The 18173-nt window shown below is 32.6% G+C and overlaps 1 protein-coding gene across 1 annotated transcript in view; it reads left to right on the forward strand.

Annotated features, from left to right (window-relative positions):
* The window catches only part of EIF2A (eukaryotic translation initiation factor 2A), a 40424-nt gene extending 24782 nt beyond the window's left edge, over positions 1-15642 (forward strand). The window contains exons 7-15 of the mRNA XM_010986848.3: positions 1-43; positions 3058-3131; positions 3271-3415; positions 3612-3728; positions 6121-6692; positions 10017-10130; positions 12955-13083; positions 13891-13956; positions 14572-15642. Of these exons, the coding sequence (XP_010985150.1) occupies positions 1-43; positions 3058-3131; positions 3271-3415; positions 3612-3728; positions 6121-6692; positions 10017-10130; positions 12955-13083; positions 13891-13956; positions 14572-14637 (1326 nt within the window). The 3' untranslated portion in view covers positions 14638-15642. The remainder of the gene's footprint in view (positions 44-3057; positions 3132-3270; positions 3416-3611; positions 3729-6120; positions 6693-10016; positions 10131-12954; positions 13084-13890; positions 13957-14571) is intronic.
* Positions 15643-18173: the final 2531 nt, after the last annotated feature.

Raw genomic sequence — 18173 nt, forward strand, 5'->3', positions numbered from 1 at the left:
AATGTTAACAATGAAGTTCATTTCTTTGAAAACAACAATTTTAGTATGGAAAGAGTTATGAAATAATTTTATTATTTACTATAAATATGTCCAGTTTTTATTGCTTTTTATGGCATCATATGGTTCTCCTAAATACTGTTAATATATTAATAATTGCTGTTACAATAATTCATTTAAGTAACTAAGTCTAAATGCTAGTAAAATATTGTAACACAAAGATTTTCTTTTATAATAACTGTTTGCTGTCTAATAACTACTGTTAAATTAAGACATTTGAATACCTCTTTCTGAGTTTAGTCTACTGAAATTCTGAGATACAAATTTTAAAATATTTTATTGTGTAGAATTTCAGACACAAAAGTACATACCTAGTCCCAATAATCATCAGCGCATTGCCAGTTCTACCTCATCCTCACATCTAGCCACCTACCATCTCTTCCCTGCTGAAGCAAATGATAGACATCATATAATTTTATCTGGAAATATTTCAGTATGTATCTCTGAAGGTTAGGGCTCTTAATTTAAAAAAAAACAAACTTGGCCACAATTCCATTATCACAGGTTATAAAATATCTGGTCAGTGTTCAAATTTCTAATAATTGCAGTTGTTACCTATATATATTTTTAAACTCAGGATCCAGATGAGGTCCTTCACGTTTTAATTGATTTATATATCTTTTAAGTTTCTTTAAGCTATAGATTTCCTCTCCATTTTTCCCCCTTTGCAATTTATTATTTAAGAGACAAGATTACTTGTCTTATATATTTTACCGTAGTTTGAATTTTGCTATTCTATAATTCTATCCCATTCTGTAATTTAACATGTTCATTTCCCTCCTATAAATAGCTCTTTGGATCTAGAGTTGGTCAGCTTTAAGGTTTTGTTTTGTTTTCTTTTTTGGCAGTGGTGGGGAGATGAGGAAGCACATAATTTCTATTATTTTTAATTTTATATGGCTAGCTGGCATTAATGTTTCATGCTTAGATCCATTATTTCATGAGTGTTGTAAATGGTGATTAACATAGTTTTCCTCCTCCTCCTCTCATTTATTAGCTCTGCTACCTCTACAGAGAGAAATTCCCGCATCTGCTATTTGGTTACCTAGTGATACCATTTATATGGGAAAGGCAAGATATTCTTCCCCTTTATCACTTTTAATAAAATGAATTCTTTCTCTAGCAATCTTTATTGCAAGTAATTAGTACCCCCCCAATCTTATGAACTATGAATTTAAACATACATGATGTGTTTCAATCCATTTTAATTATTACTCTTATTGATGCTTAAATTGTCCCATCATTGGTCAGTTAGTCTTTAGTGACTTCTTTGCCATATGGTAAAACAAGTTGTTCTAGCATTAGCTTGTATGTTTCTTGCTGTACACCTAGAATCAGCCAGTTCTTCAAAATACTCTGCTCCCTTTTAGTGGAAAATGGTATTTAGAGACCACATTCTGGGTGTAGGGGGTTCTCATTGCTACTGTTTTGATCAGGCCTTTTTTTTCCCCTTTCTTATCTTATATATTTGTATTGCCTTTTGCCAGCACCAAGAATCTGGTTTTCTGAGATACCAGGGGTGATAATTTGAGACCATCACATTCACATAATTACTCATTTACTTTGTTCTACATTGACCACATAGTATTCTTAGAATAGCAATACCAACAGTAACACCAATATCATGATTACTAAAAATAATTTAAAGAAGAAAGTTTTGCAGTTGCTTTTGTCCTTAGAGTATTTCATTAGTGACAGTACACTTTTCAGTTCAGATGGTCCCCAACTTAATGATGGTTAGACTTATGATTTTTCAACTTTATGGTGGTGTGAAATTGATAGGTATTCAGTACATACTGTACTTTGATTTTTGATGATTTCCTGGGCTAGGGACGTGCAGTATGATACACTTTTGTGATGCTGGCAGCAGCAGTGAGCCTCAGCTCCTAGTCAGTCATGTGATCACAAGGGTCAACAATTGATTTGCTTATAATCATTCTGGTCCCATAAAGCCATTATGTTTTTCAGTACAGTATTCAATAAATTACATGAGATACTCAACACTTTATTATAAAATAGGCTTTGTGTTAAGTAGTTTCGCTCAACTATAGACTAATGTAAATTTCCAGAGCCATTGAAGGTAGGCGAGGCTGAACAGTGATGTTCACTAGATTAGATGTATGAAACGCATTTTCAGCTTACAATATTTTCAACTTATTGGGATATAACCCCATCAATAAGCCGAGGAAGATCAGATTGGTAACTGTTCACACGTACCAAAGGTGGCATGCAGGCTGATTTTGAGCACCATCCAGACAATCATTATAGCTGTACACTACATTTTCATGCTTTTGAGACTTTTTTCTGCCCCACTGTTTTGGGGTCCTCGCTGGCTTTTCTTACTTGCCTCTTCATGAATATGCCAAAAGAAGGGGGCTGCCAGGTTGGCAGCTTGGCATATTATTTTTGAACAGCTGTTGATTTCTGAATTTGAACAAAGAGTAATTGTTGATCCCATTAACCAGGGGAGCAGAATTGTTCAAAACATGGGTTCTGATTGCCTGGCACAGAGTAAGCACTCGGTAAATATCACCCATTGTTACTATTGTTGTGATACCATTGTTATGGATCTATTTGTCACATTAGTTAATGGAATTTTCATACCCACATTCTACAGTAGCAGGCTAGGATCATCTGTCCCATCAAATGGGCTCTAAGACTATTTCAGAGATTGTAGGGAAGAGAAATGACATTTATTGAATACCTGCTGTGTGCCTGGTACTGTGCAATAGGAGTTAGGTATATAATGCCATTACTTGCCCAAGGTCACACAGTAGTTACTGAATAGGAGTTCAAGCATAAGTCTGTCTTGCTCCCACTCCATGCTTTTTCCACTATGTTGCTCTGCCTTACCTACATGGGACCATAATGAGCAGTATTCATGTATAGTTATATTAACCTTTTGTAATGCATTCAGAATTTTACATATTTCTATTAGAAATTATTGATAATAACAGTATTATTTCTATTATTAATTTAAAACCATTTTACTTTTTTTAGACACAATTGCAAATAAATTACATTTGAAAAAAATTAATGATTTTGTGTTATCACCTGGACCCCAGCCATACAAGGTAACTTGCTAGTGTTTTTGTTTCTGTGGATTATTATGATATCATGCTTTTTCCTAGTTTATAGTGACTCTAAAAATATGTCCCTCTTACTTTATATGCTTCAAAAAAACTAGTACTGATTCATGTCTGTGTGTCTCAGGTGGCTGTCTATGTTCCAGGAAGTAAGGGTGCACCATCATTTGTTAGATTATATCAGTACCCTAACTTTGACGGACCTCATGCAGCTTTGGCCAATAAAAGTTTCTTTAAGGCTGATAAGGTTACAATGCTGTGGAATAAAAAAGGTATGATAAATATATTTTATCTCCCACTTTGTTTATCAAGTATTAATTTAGATATATATTCCTGTATGTATAGAAAAAAGTGTCAATGCTTATTTAATGAAACTTCACATGTGCTTTGTTGCATTTTTAAATATTTTTCTCATCACCATGAGGTTAATTTGTGTTTTAAATCTAATTGAAGTTTTTACTCCTCCAGCTACTGCTGTGTTGGTAATAGCTAGTACAGATGTTGACAAGACAGGAGCTTCCTACTATGGGGAACAAACGCTGCACTACATCGCCACAAACGGAGAGAGTGCTGTGGTGCAATTACGTGAGTATTCCAGCGGTCTTTGGTGAAATCGATGTAGTAAGTAAGACTGCCATAAAGATGATACAGTCTAAATATTTGATCAGGTGATAGAACTCATCTATTTTAATCACCTTTAAAATAAAATCCCTCTTAATTAAGAAACTTAAAATCGTTCTAAACATCATACCATATTTTGACAGAATCCAATTAGTTGCATTTTTGCAGGGAACTTGCTAAGTGAGGTAATTCCATTGTAGTAGCTCTTTGGGGACTATTTAACTAATTATGACAGCAAATAGTTCTACTGAGTTTAGCACTATCTTCAAGACTGAGGAATGTTACCACTTCATCTTTTGTTTTGATGAATTAACTAAAATAATACAGTTTTAAAATTCTGGCAACTCCATAATTTTAAAATTTTGAATTGAATACATAAGTGTAAGATAACCCTTCTTTGAAAAACTGTGTATTCCCATCAGAAACAAAACAAGGATGACTCTGCATTCCACTATTTGATATTCTGAAAGACCTAGTCAATGTAACTGATCAAAAGAATACATATACCCTTTTGAAAGGAGAAAACAGAATCCCATCTCTGCTCATAAAGATGAAGTCATAGTATAAGCAGCCTCTTAAAAAGCATAATAGAAGGAAAGATCCCATATACAGCAGCAAAAACCAAGAAATATATATGGCTGATGGGTATATGACTGATGAGAAGAAAACTTTAAAACTTCTGAGGTGCAAACTATGACCTTTAATAAGAATTTTACAAAGATGTCATTTCTCTCCAAATTAATTTAAAAATTAAATTAAAATGCCAGGATATTTTCTTTTTTATAACTAGATAATCTAATCTGGTTTTAAGGTTGATATTGAAAAATAAACATGCCAAGTATGTTTTGAAAGCTTTGCAAAAAAAGAGTAAGGAAGAGGGAATTCTGATACTATTAAATATTAAAATATAAGGCAATTGTAATTAAGGTAATTTGGTTCTGGCTTATGGATATTCAGGTAAATTAGTGGAACACAACAGAATTCAGAAATAGATCCATACTTCCATAGCCATTGACATATAATAAAGTCAGCATTTGAATCAGTGGGGGAAAATAGTGATCATTTAATATATGATTTGAGGATAATTGGCTAGCTATTTGGAACAAAATGTTATTATTGCTATTTATTTACCAATTGGGCCAAAAATTATACCTAAAACTACAGAACTAGAAGAAAACATGAGAGAATATTTTTCTAAAGTAGGAAAAGACTTTCTAAACCAAGCAGAAGTCATAAAGGAAAAGAGGTCAATTTTAATATATACAGTTATAGATTTCTACACTGGAGGAAGAAAAGAGTCCATAAATTAATTTCCCCCCAATTGTTATTTAGCTTTTTTTAGACAGATGGGATGAGTATGAGTATATTCTGTTAATATACCAAGTGTATCAATAAAAGACTAATAACTAGAGAGAAAAATAGGTATGGGACAGTAAAAAATAGTGCACTGAAAAATAAATGAAATTATGTAAAAATATATTAAAAGGTGCTTAGCTTATAATAAAAGAAAACAAGGTACAAATTTTCACTTAGTAGATTGACAAAGATAAAAATATGAAACTATACAGTATGAGTGAGTGTGAGGGGAAAATCTGTGCTATCAAAAACTATTGGTAGTATAAATTGGCACAACTTCAAAGGGCATTTTGGTGGCACATTATCAAGTAATTGTATGTGCCCTTTGACCAGGCAGTGTTTCTCCTATAGATGTATTTGTGTACACTCAGCAGTGGAGAATAAGCGGCAAAGTTTGTAATGGAATGTGGTGCAACTGGAAAAGAATGAGGCAGAGCTCAATGTGCTTATGTGGAAAAATTTCCAAGATAGAGTATTAAATGAAACAAACAAGGTTTAGAACTTTGTTTTGTGTGTGTGTGTGTGTGTGTGTGTGTGTGTGTGTGTTTAAAAGGGAGATGCTTAATTTCAACAAAAATATTCTAAAAGGATATACAAAAAATATAACAGGGTTGCTTTTGTGTAGAGGGATTATTTTTGTGGCATGTTTTCCTATATAGTTTGTATTTTTATTATTATATGCATATATTAACTCTTCCAATAAAAAAATTTATTAATAATAATAACCTATGCTTCTATGAGCCCACATTGCCAAAATGTTTAAAAGAAATTAAGATTCATTAGGGATTCTTAAATAAATTTATGATTATACATTAATCCCCATAGTACCTCATGTACAAATATTTTAATTTTAACATACTTTGAAATTTTTGGGTTTTTTTTTTTTTTTTTTACTGTTTGACATGTTCAAGTGTTATATGATTATAACTTGTGCTGATAAATGTTATATTCCTATATGTAATTGTTTATTGCTAATTTGGATTTTATTTTTTTTTTCTAGCAAAAAATGGTCCCATTTATGATGTAGTTTGGAATTCTAGTTCCACTGAGTTTTGTGCTGTTTATGGTTTCATGCCTGCCAAAGCGACCATTTTCAACTTGAAGTGTGATCCTGTGTTTGACTTTGGAACTGGTCCTCGTAATGCAGCCTACTACAGCCCTCATGGACATATCTTAGTACTGGCTGGATTTGGAAATCTGAGGGGACAAATGGAAGTGTGGGATGTTAAAAACTACAAACTTATTTCTAAGCCAGTGGCCTCTGATTCTACTTATTTTGCTTGGTGCCCAGATGGCGAGCATATTTTAACAGCCACGTGTGCTCCCAGATTACGTGTTAATAACGGGTACAAGATTTGGCATTATACCGGCTCAATCTTGCACAAGTATGATGTGCCATCAAATGCAGAATTATGGCAGGTTTCTTGGCAGCCATTTTTAGATGGAACATTTCCAGCAAAAGCAATAACTTACCAAGCAGTTCCAAGTGACGTACCCAATGAAGAACCTAAAGTTGCAACAGCTTATAGACCCCCAGCTTTAAGAAATAAACCAGTCACCAATTCCAAACTGGTACGTAACGATTTACTACTTTGGTAGGAAAGGTGTTTCAATGTGTAGAGTTCTCTAGACCTTTTTCTCATGCATGTTCTTGTGTAACTTTGTATTTGATAGTATATAAACTGTAGAGTAGAAATCATGGAGGACCTACTGCTGAAGCTGATGAACGGCTCACAATGTTAAATTGACAAAGTAGTTAATGTAAAATCTCTGGGAAAGATAACTGGATATGACTTACTCGTTGTGGATTGTGGGCTGAAATTTAAATGCCTGTCAGGCTGGGCTGACAGTGTAAGGCAGTGGTGAGGAGGAGAGAATGGTGAAAGGAACAGAATGTGCCCTCTTTAAAGGCCGTAGCAACTACGCAGCAGTAGCTGATTATTTCCAAAGGAGATTTTAGGCCCAGTTTGGAAAAATGTTTGGTTTTTCAGGACTAAATAAGTCTGAATGCTTATGTTTTTAAAACACTGCTGGTCAAGCGGAAAACATTTGTTATCCTTCGGCCATCAGTTCCTCACCTCTATTGTAAAGTTATGACTAGAGTCTTGGTGAGATTCTAATCTGCTTTAAAATATTAGCATTTCAGAGCTTAGGGGAGAGCATTTATTAATGACCTGAGTTTCTGTGATGATGGTTAAGAATAAAGAAAGTTGCTCTAAGAATGAACAATATCCATGGTATTAATAGAAGGATGATCACACAATAGTTGTAAACTGGGACTGTTCCAAGTAAATGGGGACATATCATCACTTAATTATTAGGCACTCAGGGAAGTAGATATTTTTTCAAAGGATAGATATTCCTGTGCCTCCCTTGTGCCACTCTTAACCCTCTCAAAAACAGAAACAAAAGAGCACCTCTTCTTCCTCCACAGAATGTAGCATTTTGATTGCATTGATTTCATTGAAATGTTCTGTTTAAATATCTTTGTTGTTTTATATGCATTAAAAATATATAAAAGCTTATATAACAAATTAAGCTCTATTTATGATTTTTGTATTTAGATAAAAAATAAAGGATATTGTAGTTTTAGGATTTGTTCTATCTCTTTATTGAAATTTTCCTTACCTAAGATAAAACACAGAAGTGACCTTAACCCATTCTATTTTCCAAATCTGTGTAAGTTGGCACAAGAGGAAGACATTCTGAATTAGTGTGTATTTTTATTCTTTGATCCATACAACTAGTTTGTTTTGGTAGGAGGAGGAAACTAATATAGAAAGATAATATTTTGAAAATGGTGAAAAAACTAAGTAAGAACTTAAAACCAAAATTTTTCACCATTTAATATTGCCATAAATTTTTGCTTTTGTATGTAACATGGTGATTATGTGATTCTATCAAATCATTTTAGTTGGAGAAACTACATGCCTGTGAGTGAGAAAATTTTGTTCGTATCTAATTCCAGAAAAGAGCTAAATGGCAAAGAAAACAGTGTCAAGAAATTACTAGAAACAAAGATAGCCTGGTCGATAACTTCACAGATGAGTAGGGTTACATAGCAGAAGGAGGGATAAAAAAGATGCTTGTTTTTTTCCTCCTGGAGAAAAAACTTACTTTTTTTATAAGTAAAAAATGCATGTATAAATTATATTTTTAAAAGTATTTCTTGGCTTTCCAGAAAAACTTTACTTTTATAATGTGTTCATTAAAACAATCTCATAATAATTAATATAGTTGAAAAAACAAACTTTATTAAGAAGGATGAAATTGGGTACAGTAGACACATAGAACTGAGGCCAGAGAAGCTCAGATCCATGGTCGCTGTGTGGTTTTTTTCCATCTGAAGTGAAAGCTTGTCAGTGGCTACATGATGCTCATAGTGTAGAAGACACTTGTAACTCATCCTCTTTTGCATCATTCTTAATTGCTTTGTCATTTTTTCTTAAGTTCTCATGAGTAGAAACCTTTTCAGCCAAAGCAAAGTACTGTAGAAGAGCCCACTATTAAAAGAATTTTGATGTATAAAACAAATGTTCAGCAAATATTAGTATATCTTAACTAACATTGTGTGCAGTGAGGATAAAAAAGTGAAATAAGCTTGCCATCCAAATTTGTCTGTTCTACAGATGTGGGTTTCAAGTAGGGTATGTCCACATATAGAACTTGGATGCCTGCAATAGTTAATGCAGCTGCTAAGATAAAGTCATTTTATGGTTTCTTACTCCTCTATATCTTAAATGTTTGAGCCCTGCCCGTTTGACACTTATAAGTACAATACAGATCTGAGATCTAGAACTCAAGAAACTTCATGGAGATCTGGTCCTTCTGACGTGCTGAGTATCATAGTGTAAGACAATTAACATTAAGACAATAGCAATGTGAAGAGCAATAAATAAGTAAAGGAATCTGATAATAAGTTGTAGTGCCATTACTTATACTGTATGTTGTCTGGAAGTACCTTTTTTTTTTCAGCTTTATTGAAACATAATTGACATACAAAATTATAAAATATTTAAAGTGTACATCATGGTGATTTGACATATATATACATTGTAAAAAGGTTTCCCCTCATCTAGTTAATTAATACGTTCATCATCATATTTATTTATTTATTTTGGTAAGAACATTTAAATTCTACTCTCTCTTCAGTTATACAGTTTACAGTAGAGTGTTAATCAAATATAGTCACTGTGTTTTACATTAGATCCTTCTTGATCCCGTATGTAATTCACTCTCTTTCTGTTGTTGAATGTAGTTGATAGTTATATAAATATCCAATGATGAAATGATTGTCTGTTTTAATTGTATAGTCTGACAAGTCATTTAGTTTTTTGAAGGCCCCTTCATTATGTTAATTCTGGATTTATAACTATGTAGTTACTTCCTATTTGATTTATTTCCTCATTGTCTGTTTTTGTTTTTCCAGTTGCTTTTATTTTTAACCTTCTAATCTCTGATTTTGCAAGTAAGGATCTAGCAAATGATTCTTTGTGCAAAGAAAACAGATGAGGCAACTGGGTTTCTGTTGGCAGTAGTCCAAAAAGGATCCATAAAGACTGCAGAAGAAGCTATTGTTAATATTTAATTTCATAAGAATCATGTGTTAGTAGCAGCACCACAAAAATTCCACTGTTTAAACAAAACTAAAGTGAATTTTGCCAGCTCTTATATAACTGAAAGTTACCACATATCAACTAATAGGAAGATCCTTATTATATCCATCTTGACAGTTGAAGTGTGCCTACTATAAAAAGTTTTGAAATATTCTTTGCTGGTGAACTTAACATAAATTTAATGAAAGTTTATCCTGTACTAGCAAAATTGTGTAATTTATTGTATATGTTTTTAAAAACATGAATTCCATTTCAAAATCATTTATTGCATTTTCCATAGCATGAGGAGGAGCTACCTCAGAATATGAAACCACAACCAGGAAATGAGAAGCCGTTATCAAAAACAGCCCTTAAAAATCAAAGGAAGCATGAAGCTAAGAAAGCTGCAAAGCAGGTACTTGGGGCACTTCTTCAAAACAAAACAGACAAAACCAGTTAAATTAGTACTATGCCTTAAAGTTTAAAGAGTTGTAGTCCTAAAAACTTACTTGATTGTTATGTTATAAAATGTAGTTGGATTAGATTTAAATAGACAGAACATCTCTTTTGTATTTGCCTGTGAATTTCTAAGTAGTCCCATATATATAACATGGGACTTAGGAAAGTGGAACTGACCTTAAAACCTGAAACCCTAATGGGATTATGTAGTATGTTACTTGCAACAGACCCTTTTTGGGGAACCTGTGTGAAGCTGTATAGTTTGCTTTCTTGAAAGTATGTTATTTGTTAAGAGACCAGAAATTACATGACTGTAAAGCCATTTTACTAGAGGAAATTATTCAGCTGGGAATCTAAACACCAGAAGTACCCAAACAATGGAATTGTTCTAAAATAATTTTTTATATGATTTGGTAGTTGGTAAACTACACACCAGCATAATAATTGACAAGTGTTATGGTGTGTGGCTTATGGTGCTAGTGATACCAGCTAGGCTGGAAATACCTGGTTAGTAAAGTTGTGGTAACCACATTTTTGAGAGTCAGACAATTTGGTCTTGCCTGTTAATGCTTGAATTGTGACAGTTCTAGGTTACTTATGTGTTTTGGTAGGCAGTTACTATTTTAAGGTATAGAATTTCATTATGCAACCATATTCTGCTAAAATCTGGGCTTAAAAATCAGTGTGCTCTTCTGTAGTTAATATATCTCATCTCCAGAAATATCTTTAAATAGCCTAGGCCTAGGTCATTCCAGGTAAAATGATCCAGTCCGTGTATTAGACGTTATAGTATAAAAGCAGAAGCCTTTCATCAGAGTGAGTGGAGACCTCTGCTGGCCCTGAATATTACAGGTTGGTAGTATCCTTATAACTATTGGTAGCCAAGAGTCCTTTTTTTGTCGTCGTCGTTTTTTCAGCTAATAATTTCAGGTATAACTGACAAAAATTTTACAGTGTTCAACATGATATAATACAGGTATACATTGTGAAAGGATTCCTACAATCAAGTTAATTAACACATTCATCACCTTACCTATTTACTTTTGGGGATGAGAGCACTTAAAATTCTACTTTCTTAGCAAATTTCAGTTACTGTATTTAATACAATATAGTATTATCAACTATAGTCACCATGTTATACGTGAGATACTCAGACCTTATTCATCTTACAACTGAAAGTTTATACCATTTTACCAACCTCTCCCCCATTTTTCCCACCCTACTAGCTGCTGGTAGCCAGCATTCAACTCTGTTTCTATGAGTTTGATTTTGTTTGTTTGTTTGCTTCCACATATAAGTGATACCATGCAGTATTTATCTTTCTGGCTTATTTCACTTAGCATAATGCCCTCCAGTTTCACGCATCTTGTTGCAAATGGTAGGATTTACTTTTTCATGGCTAGATAATATTCTACACTGTGTGTATACATATGTATGTATATATATCACATTTTTCTATATCCATTCATTCATTAATGGACACTTAGGTTGTTTCCATATCTTGGCTACAATAAATAATGTCACAATTTACATGGGAGCACAGATACCTCTTTGGGATAATGATTTTATTTCCTTTGGATATATAACCAGAAGTGAGATTACTGGATCGTATGGTAGCTCTATTTTTAGTTTCTTGAGGAACCTCCATACTCTTTTATATACTGGCTGTATAAGTTTCTTTCTAATTGAGATTTAAAGGCCTTCTGAAACCCACTCAACTTAGAATCCTATTTTTATAAGTGATATTTCTTCCTCTTTATCAGAAGATATTTTTAATATGCCCATTACTGATACTGAGCTAAGATCGCTTTGTAATAAAATATTAGTTGTTTATTTTGTGTGTTTTTCTGGTATTTGAGCACATAAAATTTTGGGAGGAGGGTCATAGAATCAGTATATCTTATTGAGAAAAATCAATATTAAAATATTTTGACTTTCTTGAAGATAGCCCTCTAGCTCTTTTGAAAAGGCAATCAGTGCTATTAATGTAAAACATAATAATTAAAAAAACAACTCCCCTACCCTACCCCACCTCTTACGACCATATAATCACCCACAGGAGCATGTTATTTACTGAAGATGATAGCACTAATCTGTCATTATGGAGTTGCTCTTTGCGTGTTTCCCAGTGATGGCAAAGAGTTTTCTACTTGCAAGATAATCCTTTAAATTTGCATTTTTGAGACAGCTGGGTAGAGTTAGTATAAGTTATGACTGTGTGCTAGAACAAAGGTAAATAATCTATGACAGGATCTCACCTTGATCAGAGCTTCTTATCCCTGACTGTGAATTAAGGAACCAAAGATAAAGGAGTCGGATGTATATTACTTAACCAGGTACTTTTTAAAATGTGATGATTTTGTAAGCTTATCAACTTTACCAAAAATAATTGAAACAAAATTTAATCTTACCATATACGACCTTCCAGAGAATGACCAGAATTTAAGTATAATAACAGACATTTTAACTTATTCTTGGTTTTTTTAAATATGGAGGAAAATTATGTCATATTTCACTTAACTTTAATAGTTGTTCACATTTATGACATTAATCTTCCTAGAAAAATTAATATTCTCAGTTGGTTACAAACAACTAAATTTAAAAATTTTTTATCTGATGTCAAAAGTGAATTTTTTTTTTTGGGTAATCCTTTCTTTACATTTTATATAAAGATAAAATCATATTTTGGTTTCTGAATTTTGTATACCAAGGTTATGTTGGTTGAAATCCTTTGATGATTTCATTTTAGAAAATTTAATTTTTGAAAATATTTCCTGCAGGAAGCAAGAAATGACAAAAGTCCAGACATGGCACCTACTCCCGCCCCACAGAGCACACCACGAAATACTTTCTCTCAGTCAACTTCTGGAGACCCTGAGATAGACAAAAAAATCAAGAACCTAAAGAAGGTGGGAAGCTTAAGTGAAAAGCAGATGTGTTTACTGAGAGAAATACATGAGAATTACATAAAGAAAACAATGCCTAGCTGCCTAAAGATGGGAATCTGAGAAGTTTGTAGCAGTTCTCATGGTTGCTCTCTCACTGTGAAATACTGTAACAGCAATGGCACTGATTTTGGTTCTCTTCACAGATGGCTAAAGGATTTTAGAGTTTTTATATTGATTTTTGGAGTAATAAGAAATAATGTTACATTTGTACAGAAATATGCCAGCACTTTTATACTCACTATTTCATTAGACATTTGTGAGACAGATAGGGACAGATATTTATCCCAGTTTTAAAGATGAAGAAACAGAAACAAAAGGAATTTCAGTTGATTGTCAAATTGTAATTAGTTCATGATGGTAGCCTTGGAGGTAAAAATCTAGGTTTCTAGAGCCCTCTCCAGGCTTCATTATGGAGTTTCTCTTAAAGCCCAAAGACACCAGTCAGGTACAGTGAGATGGTGAAATTGGTGATATAGTTACATATATATATTCGTGTACATACACATAGATTTACATATATGATAATTAAAATCTTGAAAAATACTTTGCCAGAGTCCATGTTCTTAACATACCCAATTTTACGTTTAATTTTAAAACGTAGCTTTACCTTAGCATTTTAACAGTGTATTCTTGATACAAATGTAAGATAATTGATTTTCCTTATTCAGGTTTCACATTTATATGATTGAATTGTTATGTTAATAAGAAAATTTGCATTCTAAAATTACTTATTCTTCCTTCCTTTTGACTCATATTTGATGTTTGCAGAAACTGAAAGCAATCGAACAACTGAAAGAACAAGCAGCAACTGGAAAACAGCTAGAAAAAAATCAGGTCTTTTCTGCATTTTTTGTTTGGGCTCATGGTCACTACCACCTTTCCCCTTTTTATTATAAGCAATTGTTTAATCAGGTAAATAGCGTATTGATTTTAAAACTTCTTTTGAAGATCATACGCCATTTTTTTTTTTTTTTTTTTTAACATTTTTACTCTTAGCAGGGGAGGATGGGGAAGACATGATATGGGTCATGGTGAACAAGGGAGTGCCTATTTCCTGTGAGGCATACTAATGCCTTTGCTGCTGAAAATAAAGGCAGTTTATTATGATAGACAAATAGAAGATTCTCTTCCTGTATCTGGTTACACTGTCCTGTTTGCCCCTTTCCTGCCTCCTTTCCTCAGCACTTTGAAGCCCAAGTGTAGAGTGAAAAATTTATTAGACCTAAAGGGATGCATTAAGACAGCTCTGTTTTTTGCCCCCTGATTCATACCAAATAACAAATTAGAACTTGTTTGTAAACTGTATTTTTTTAATCTGTGTTTACCAGTAGATCTGATAAAGTCTCAGAAATACTTTCTCTAAATTTTTTTCTCCTTTGCTGTATAGCTATAGATCCAATAATTATTTCATTTCTTATTTAATAACTGTATTGTTTTAAACTTTTTTAGTTGGAGAAGATTCAGAAAGAGAAAGCCCTTCTCCAGGAGCTGGAAGATTTGGAACTGGGTATTTAAAGATTCACAGAAAGCAAGTTGGTTACCATAAATCAGTACAAACACATTTTCTGTTAAACTGGTGTACATGGAATATCCATGTGCTCACATTTAATGTTCATTTACAATTTTAACCATTTATCCAAGATTCTGCATATGTGTGAAATTATTTAATAATGTCTATTAAGTTGATTTTTACATCTTGCATTCTATATTATGTCAACCCATGATATAGAAAAGAGACACATGGTTTTTTTAGTTAAGCTTGACAGATTGAAAGACCAGTGTCACTGTTTTTTTGGTAAGGGACAGTATTTACCATATAAACAAATAAAGACATTTTGCATTTAGTCATTGTTGGCTTTGTTATAAGTTCCTAATTAACAAGTCCTTTATTAATTTATAAGGCATATTTGGGAAATTTTTCTTTTGAATATATAATATGGCTTCCTTGATTCTAAAACATTATATTGTCAAACTTTAAAGAAAAGCCTTAAAATCAGGTTGCACTAAATATATTGTTTATATTATTTGTAGTACTTGAAGTAAAGTTTTTCTAACTAGTTCTAAAGTAAATATAGACTTTAAAAATAGAAAATAGTAAAACATTTTATTTTGAGATTTCAAATAATAAACCTAATAATTTAATGTTGAACTATGCCTTTGCTGCTGAAAACGTGAACTATGATTATTTTGCTATAGTCGAGTCTTGATTGTTTTGCTTGTTCACTCATATGATTAAAAAAAGATGTACTGATGATCCAAGACACTCAGCTATCAAAACTAATTTATATTCGGTTTCAGAGTCTATTACAATTTTTTCATCAGTTTTACAGTTGAAGTTGTTTTTATTTCATTTTCATTGATACAGGTTTTCATTTTCCAGAGCTAATATTTAAACTGATAAGTAAAAGGAAAGAGCCTAGAAATACTTTGAGAGATAACCACAGATAGTTAAGTTTATTGATGCCCCAAAGCTGCTAATAATATTTGGTAAAGACTAAATAAATTAAGATTTTAATGATATTTTAAATGTTTTGTGTGTGGAGTAAGTGTGGACACACAGGCAGACACATACACACTCACACACACGCATGTACATAAAATTGCTTTCAACATTAATTAATTTCTGACAATAGAAACTTAGGCAGCTTGATTACTTTTATAATATATTACTTAAAAGATTGTTTTTCTAATAAAATGTTAAGTAATGCATCCTGAGACAGTGTAATGTTTTTTGGCCTGACAGCCAAAGAATTTTTTTTTAGATTAATTATCATTTATAGCACAGTTTACAGTAAACATATTAATCATTTAAAAAATGTTTGTCTCAGAGGTGGTATCATTGAACCTTTTGTTTTAGTCAGATGCTTTTTAATTGCTCCAAGGTGACTTTCTACCAAAACTCTTAGATTGCTTAGACTCATTTTTTAGAATTATTTTCATTTTTCTAATCATTTAATCCATTTAATTTTTTCCAAAGAAATGTTTTAATTCTGGTCAAATATCGATGCAAAAATTACTGAGGTGTTCTTTACATATTTTATTTGATTTTTATTTTAAATATGTTATTCTCTGGAAGTAAGAGAATGGCGATAGAAAAAAAAAGTGTAAAGTGATGAAAGTCTGCTTGAAAATGAAATTTTAAATACATTGCTGTATTCATTATAAAGGAAAACCTGTAAATCCTGGATTCTCATAAAAACCTCCTTTTCTTGGGGGATTGGGGGTGAGGGTATATAGCTCAGTGGCAGAGCGCATGCTTAGCATGCATGAGGTCCTGGGTTTTATCCCTAGTACCTCCACTTACAAGAAAAAAAGAAAAGTGCAATGTAAAAATCTTTCCTTAATCATGTCAGAAGTGTATTTGGCATTTGTCATAAGCGTCCGTGAATAACATCATATAAGCTTGTATAAGGCAAATCAGTAGGCACAAAGGCTCTTTCATGAGTTAAGCAAGGTTCTCAGGGAGGGAGGAGAAAAACAAAACCCAACTATCATACCCCCCAAAAAGGAAATTCTCTTAGAAAAGAAATAGAGGTATAATTTATGTCAAAACCTGCTTATATATGTTGCCAAATAAAATAATACAGCATATTTTCAAAACAATACTATATTTTTTTATGGAAACATTGAAGTCTGTAAACTTCCAGAAAAAAGTTTGATGAGGGTACACACTAAACTGATGGCACTGACTACTAGGGTTGAGAGTGGTCAAAAAGAACTTCAGGTTTATTTGTAATGTTTAACTTTTTTATATGTAAAGAAGAATAGTTTTGTACAGTTTAAAAATCATAATCTAGGCTTCAGAATAGGAAATTGTCTTCTTCCAGTTCAATTTTATATACCTCTAATATCTAAGGTAAGGACTTGATGTTATGGATATTGGGTGGAATTCATTTGCTCTTGGAAATACATCACCTAATAACTGAGGCAGCATGAGAGGTAGGTAAATGTCTGTAAAAATGCCTCTGATTTTTTTTTTCCTTTAAAGAATTTTTTTTTGGCCATTCTTTCTCTCTTTCATTCATTTACTTATTTATTTATTTATTATTTTTATTGAAGTATAGTCAGTTTACAGTGTGTCCATTTCTGGTGTACAGCACAACACTTCAGTCATATAGGAACATACATGTATTTGTTTTCATATTCTTTTTCACCATAAGTTACTACAAGATATTGAATATAGTTCCCTGTGCTTTACAGTATAAACTTGTTTATCTTTTAAGGAATTTTGACAAGTGGACTTGGAAAATCTGCTGTGTTCTCTTATAAATGCCTAGTAAGGGGATTCCATCTTTTATCCTGACCTATTACCTAATACAAAAACCCTACTTCACATACTAATTGATTCACTTACATTATTTTTATTATTAATGGGTATCTGTATGATCTTTCTATAATATATAATGTAATAATATATATGCCCCTAAGGCTATAGAATTAAGAAATTTGCCAACATTACAAAGCTAGGATGCGAGATTTGAACTGAGGCAGTTCCCAGAGGCCTCACTTCCAAACACTGTCAGACTGGGGACTAGGTTCAACATACGAATTTTTAAGGGACACACACATTCAGTCTATAGCACCTAGGCAAATAAATTATAAACAAGTGTTCAATGTATATTGACATAAAAAGATGGGTGATATTACTGTGGTTAAGAGTATTTATTGTTCTCACCTCCAGGTCATGTGGAAGAACTGCGCTTCCATATCTGCTTTCTGTTTATTCTAGAGTTTTTACGGTTTCTAGACCACTGCCTTCTTTCCAGTGTTGCCATGGGTTTATAGCTTGTACCACTCTACTGTCATTTCTCTGAGATCCTGAGAAAGGAGAGAGGCAAATGTGTATGCTTATTTTGCTGTGTTTAAGTGGAAGTCAGAAAAGCACACTTCTAAAGGGTTTTTATATTTTATAATATCATATCTTTATATTTTAAATGAATTTGAAAATTAAAAGCATTTTATATTCATTTCAACCAAAATGCAACTCCTGAGATGGCCGCTAGAGGGGTTCAAAGATCAGAGTACTGGGACATTAAGGAGATAGAAATTAT

Source organism: Camelus dromedarius, chromosome 2 (genome assembly GCF_036321535.1).
Source record: "Camelus dromedarius isolate mCamDro1 chromosome 2, mCamDro1.pat, whole genome shotgun sequence".
Lineage (NCBI taxonomy): Eukaryota > Metazoa > Chordata > Mammalia > Artiodactyla > Camelidae > Camelus > Camelus dromedarius.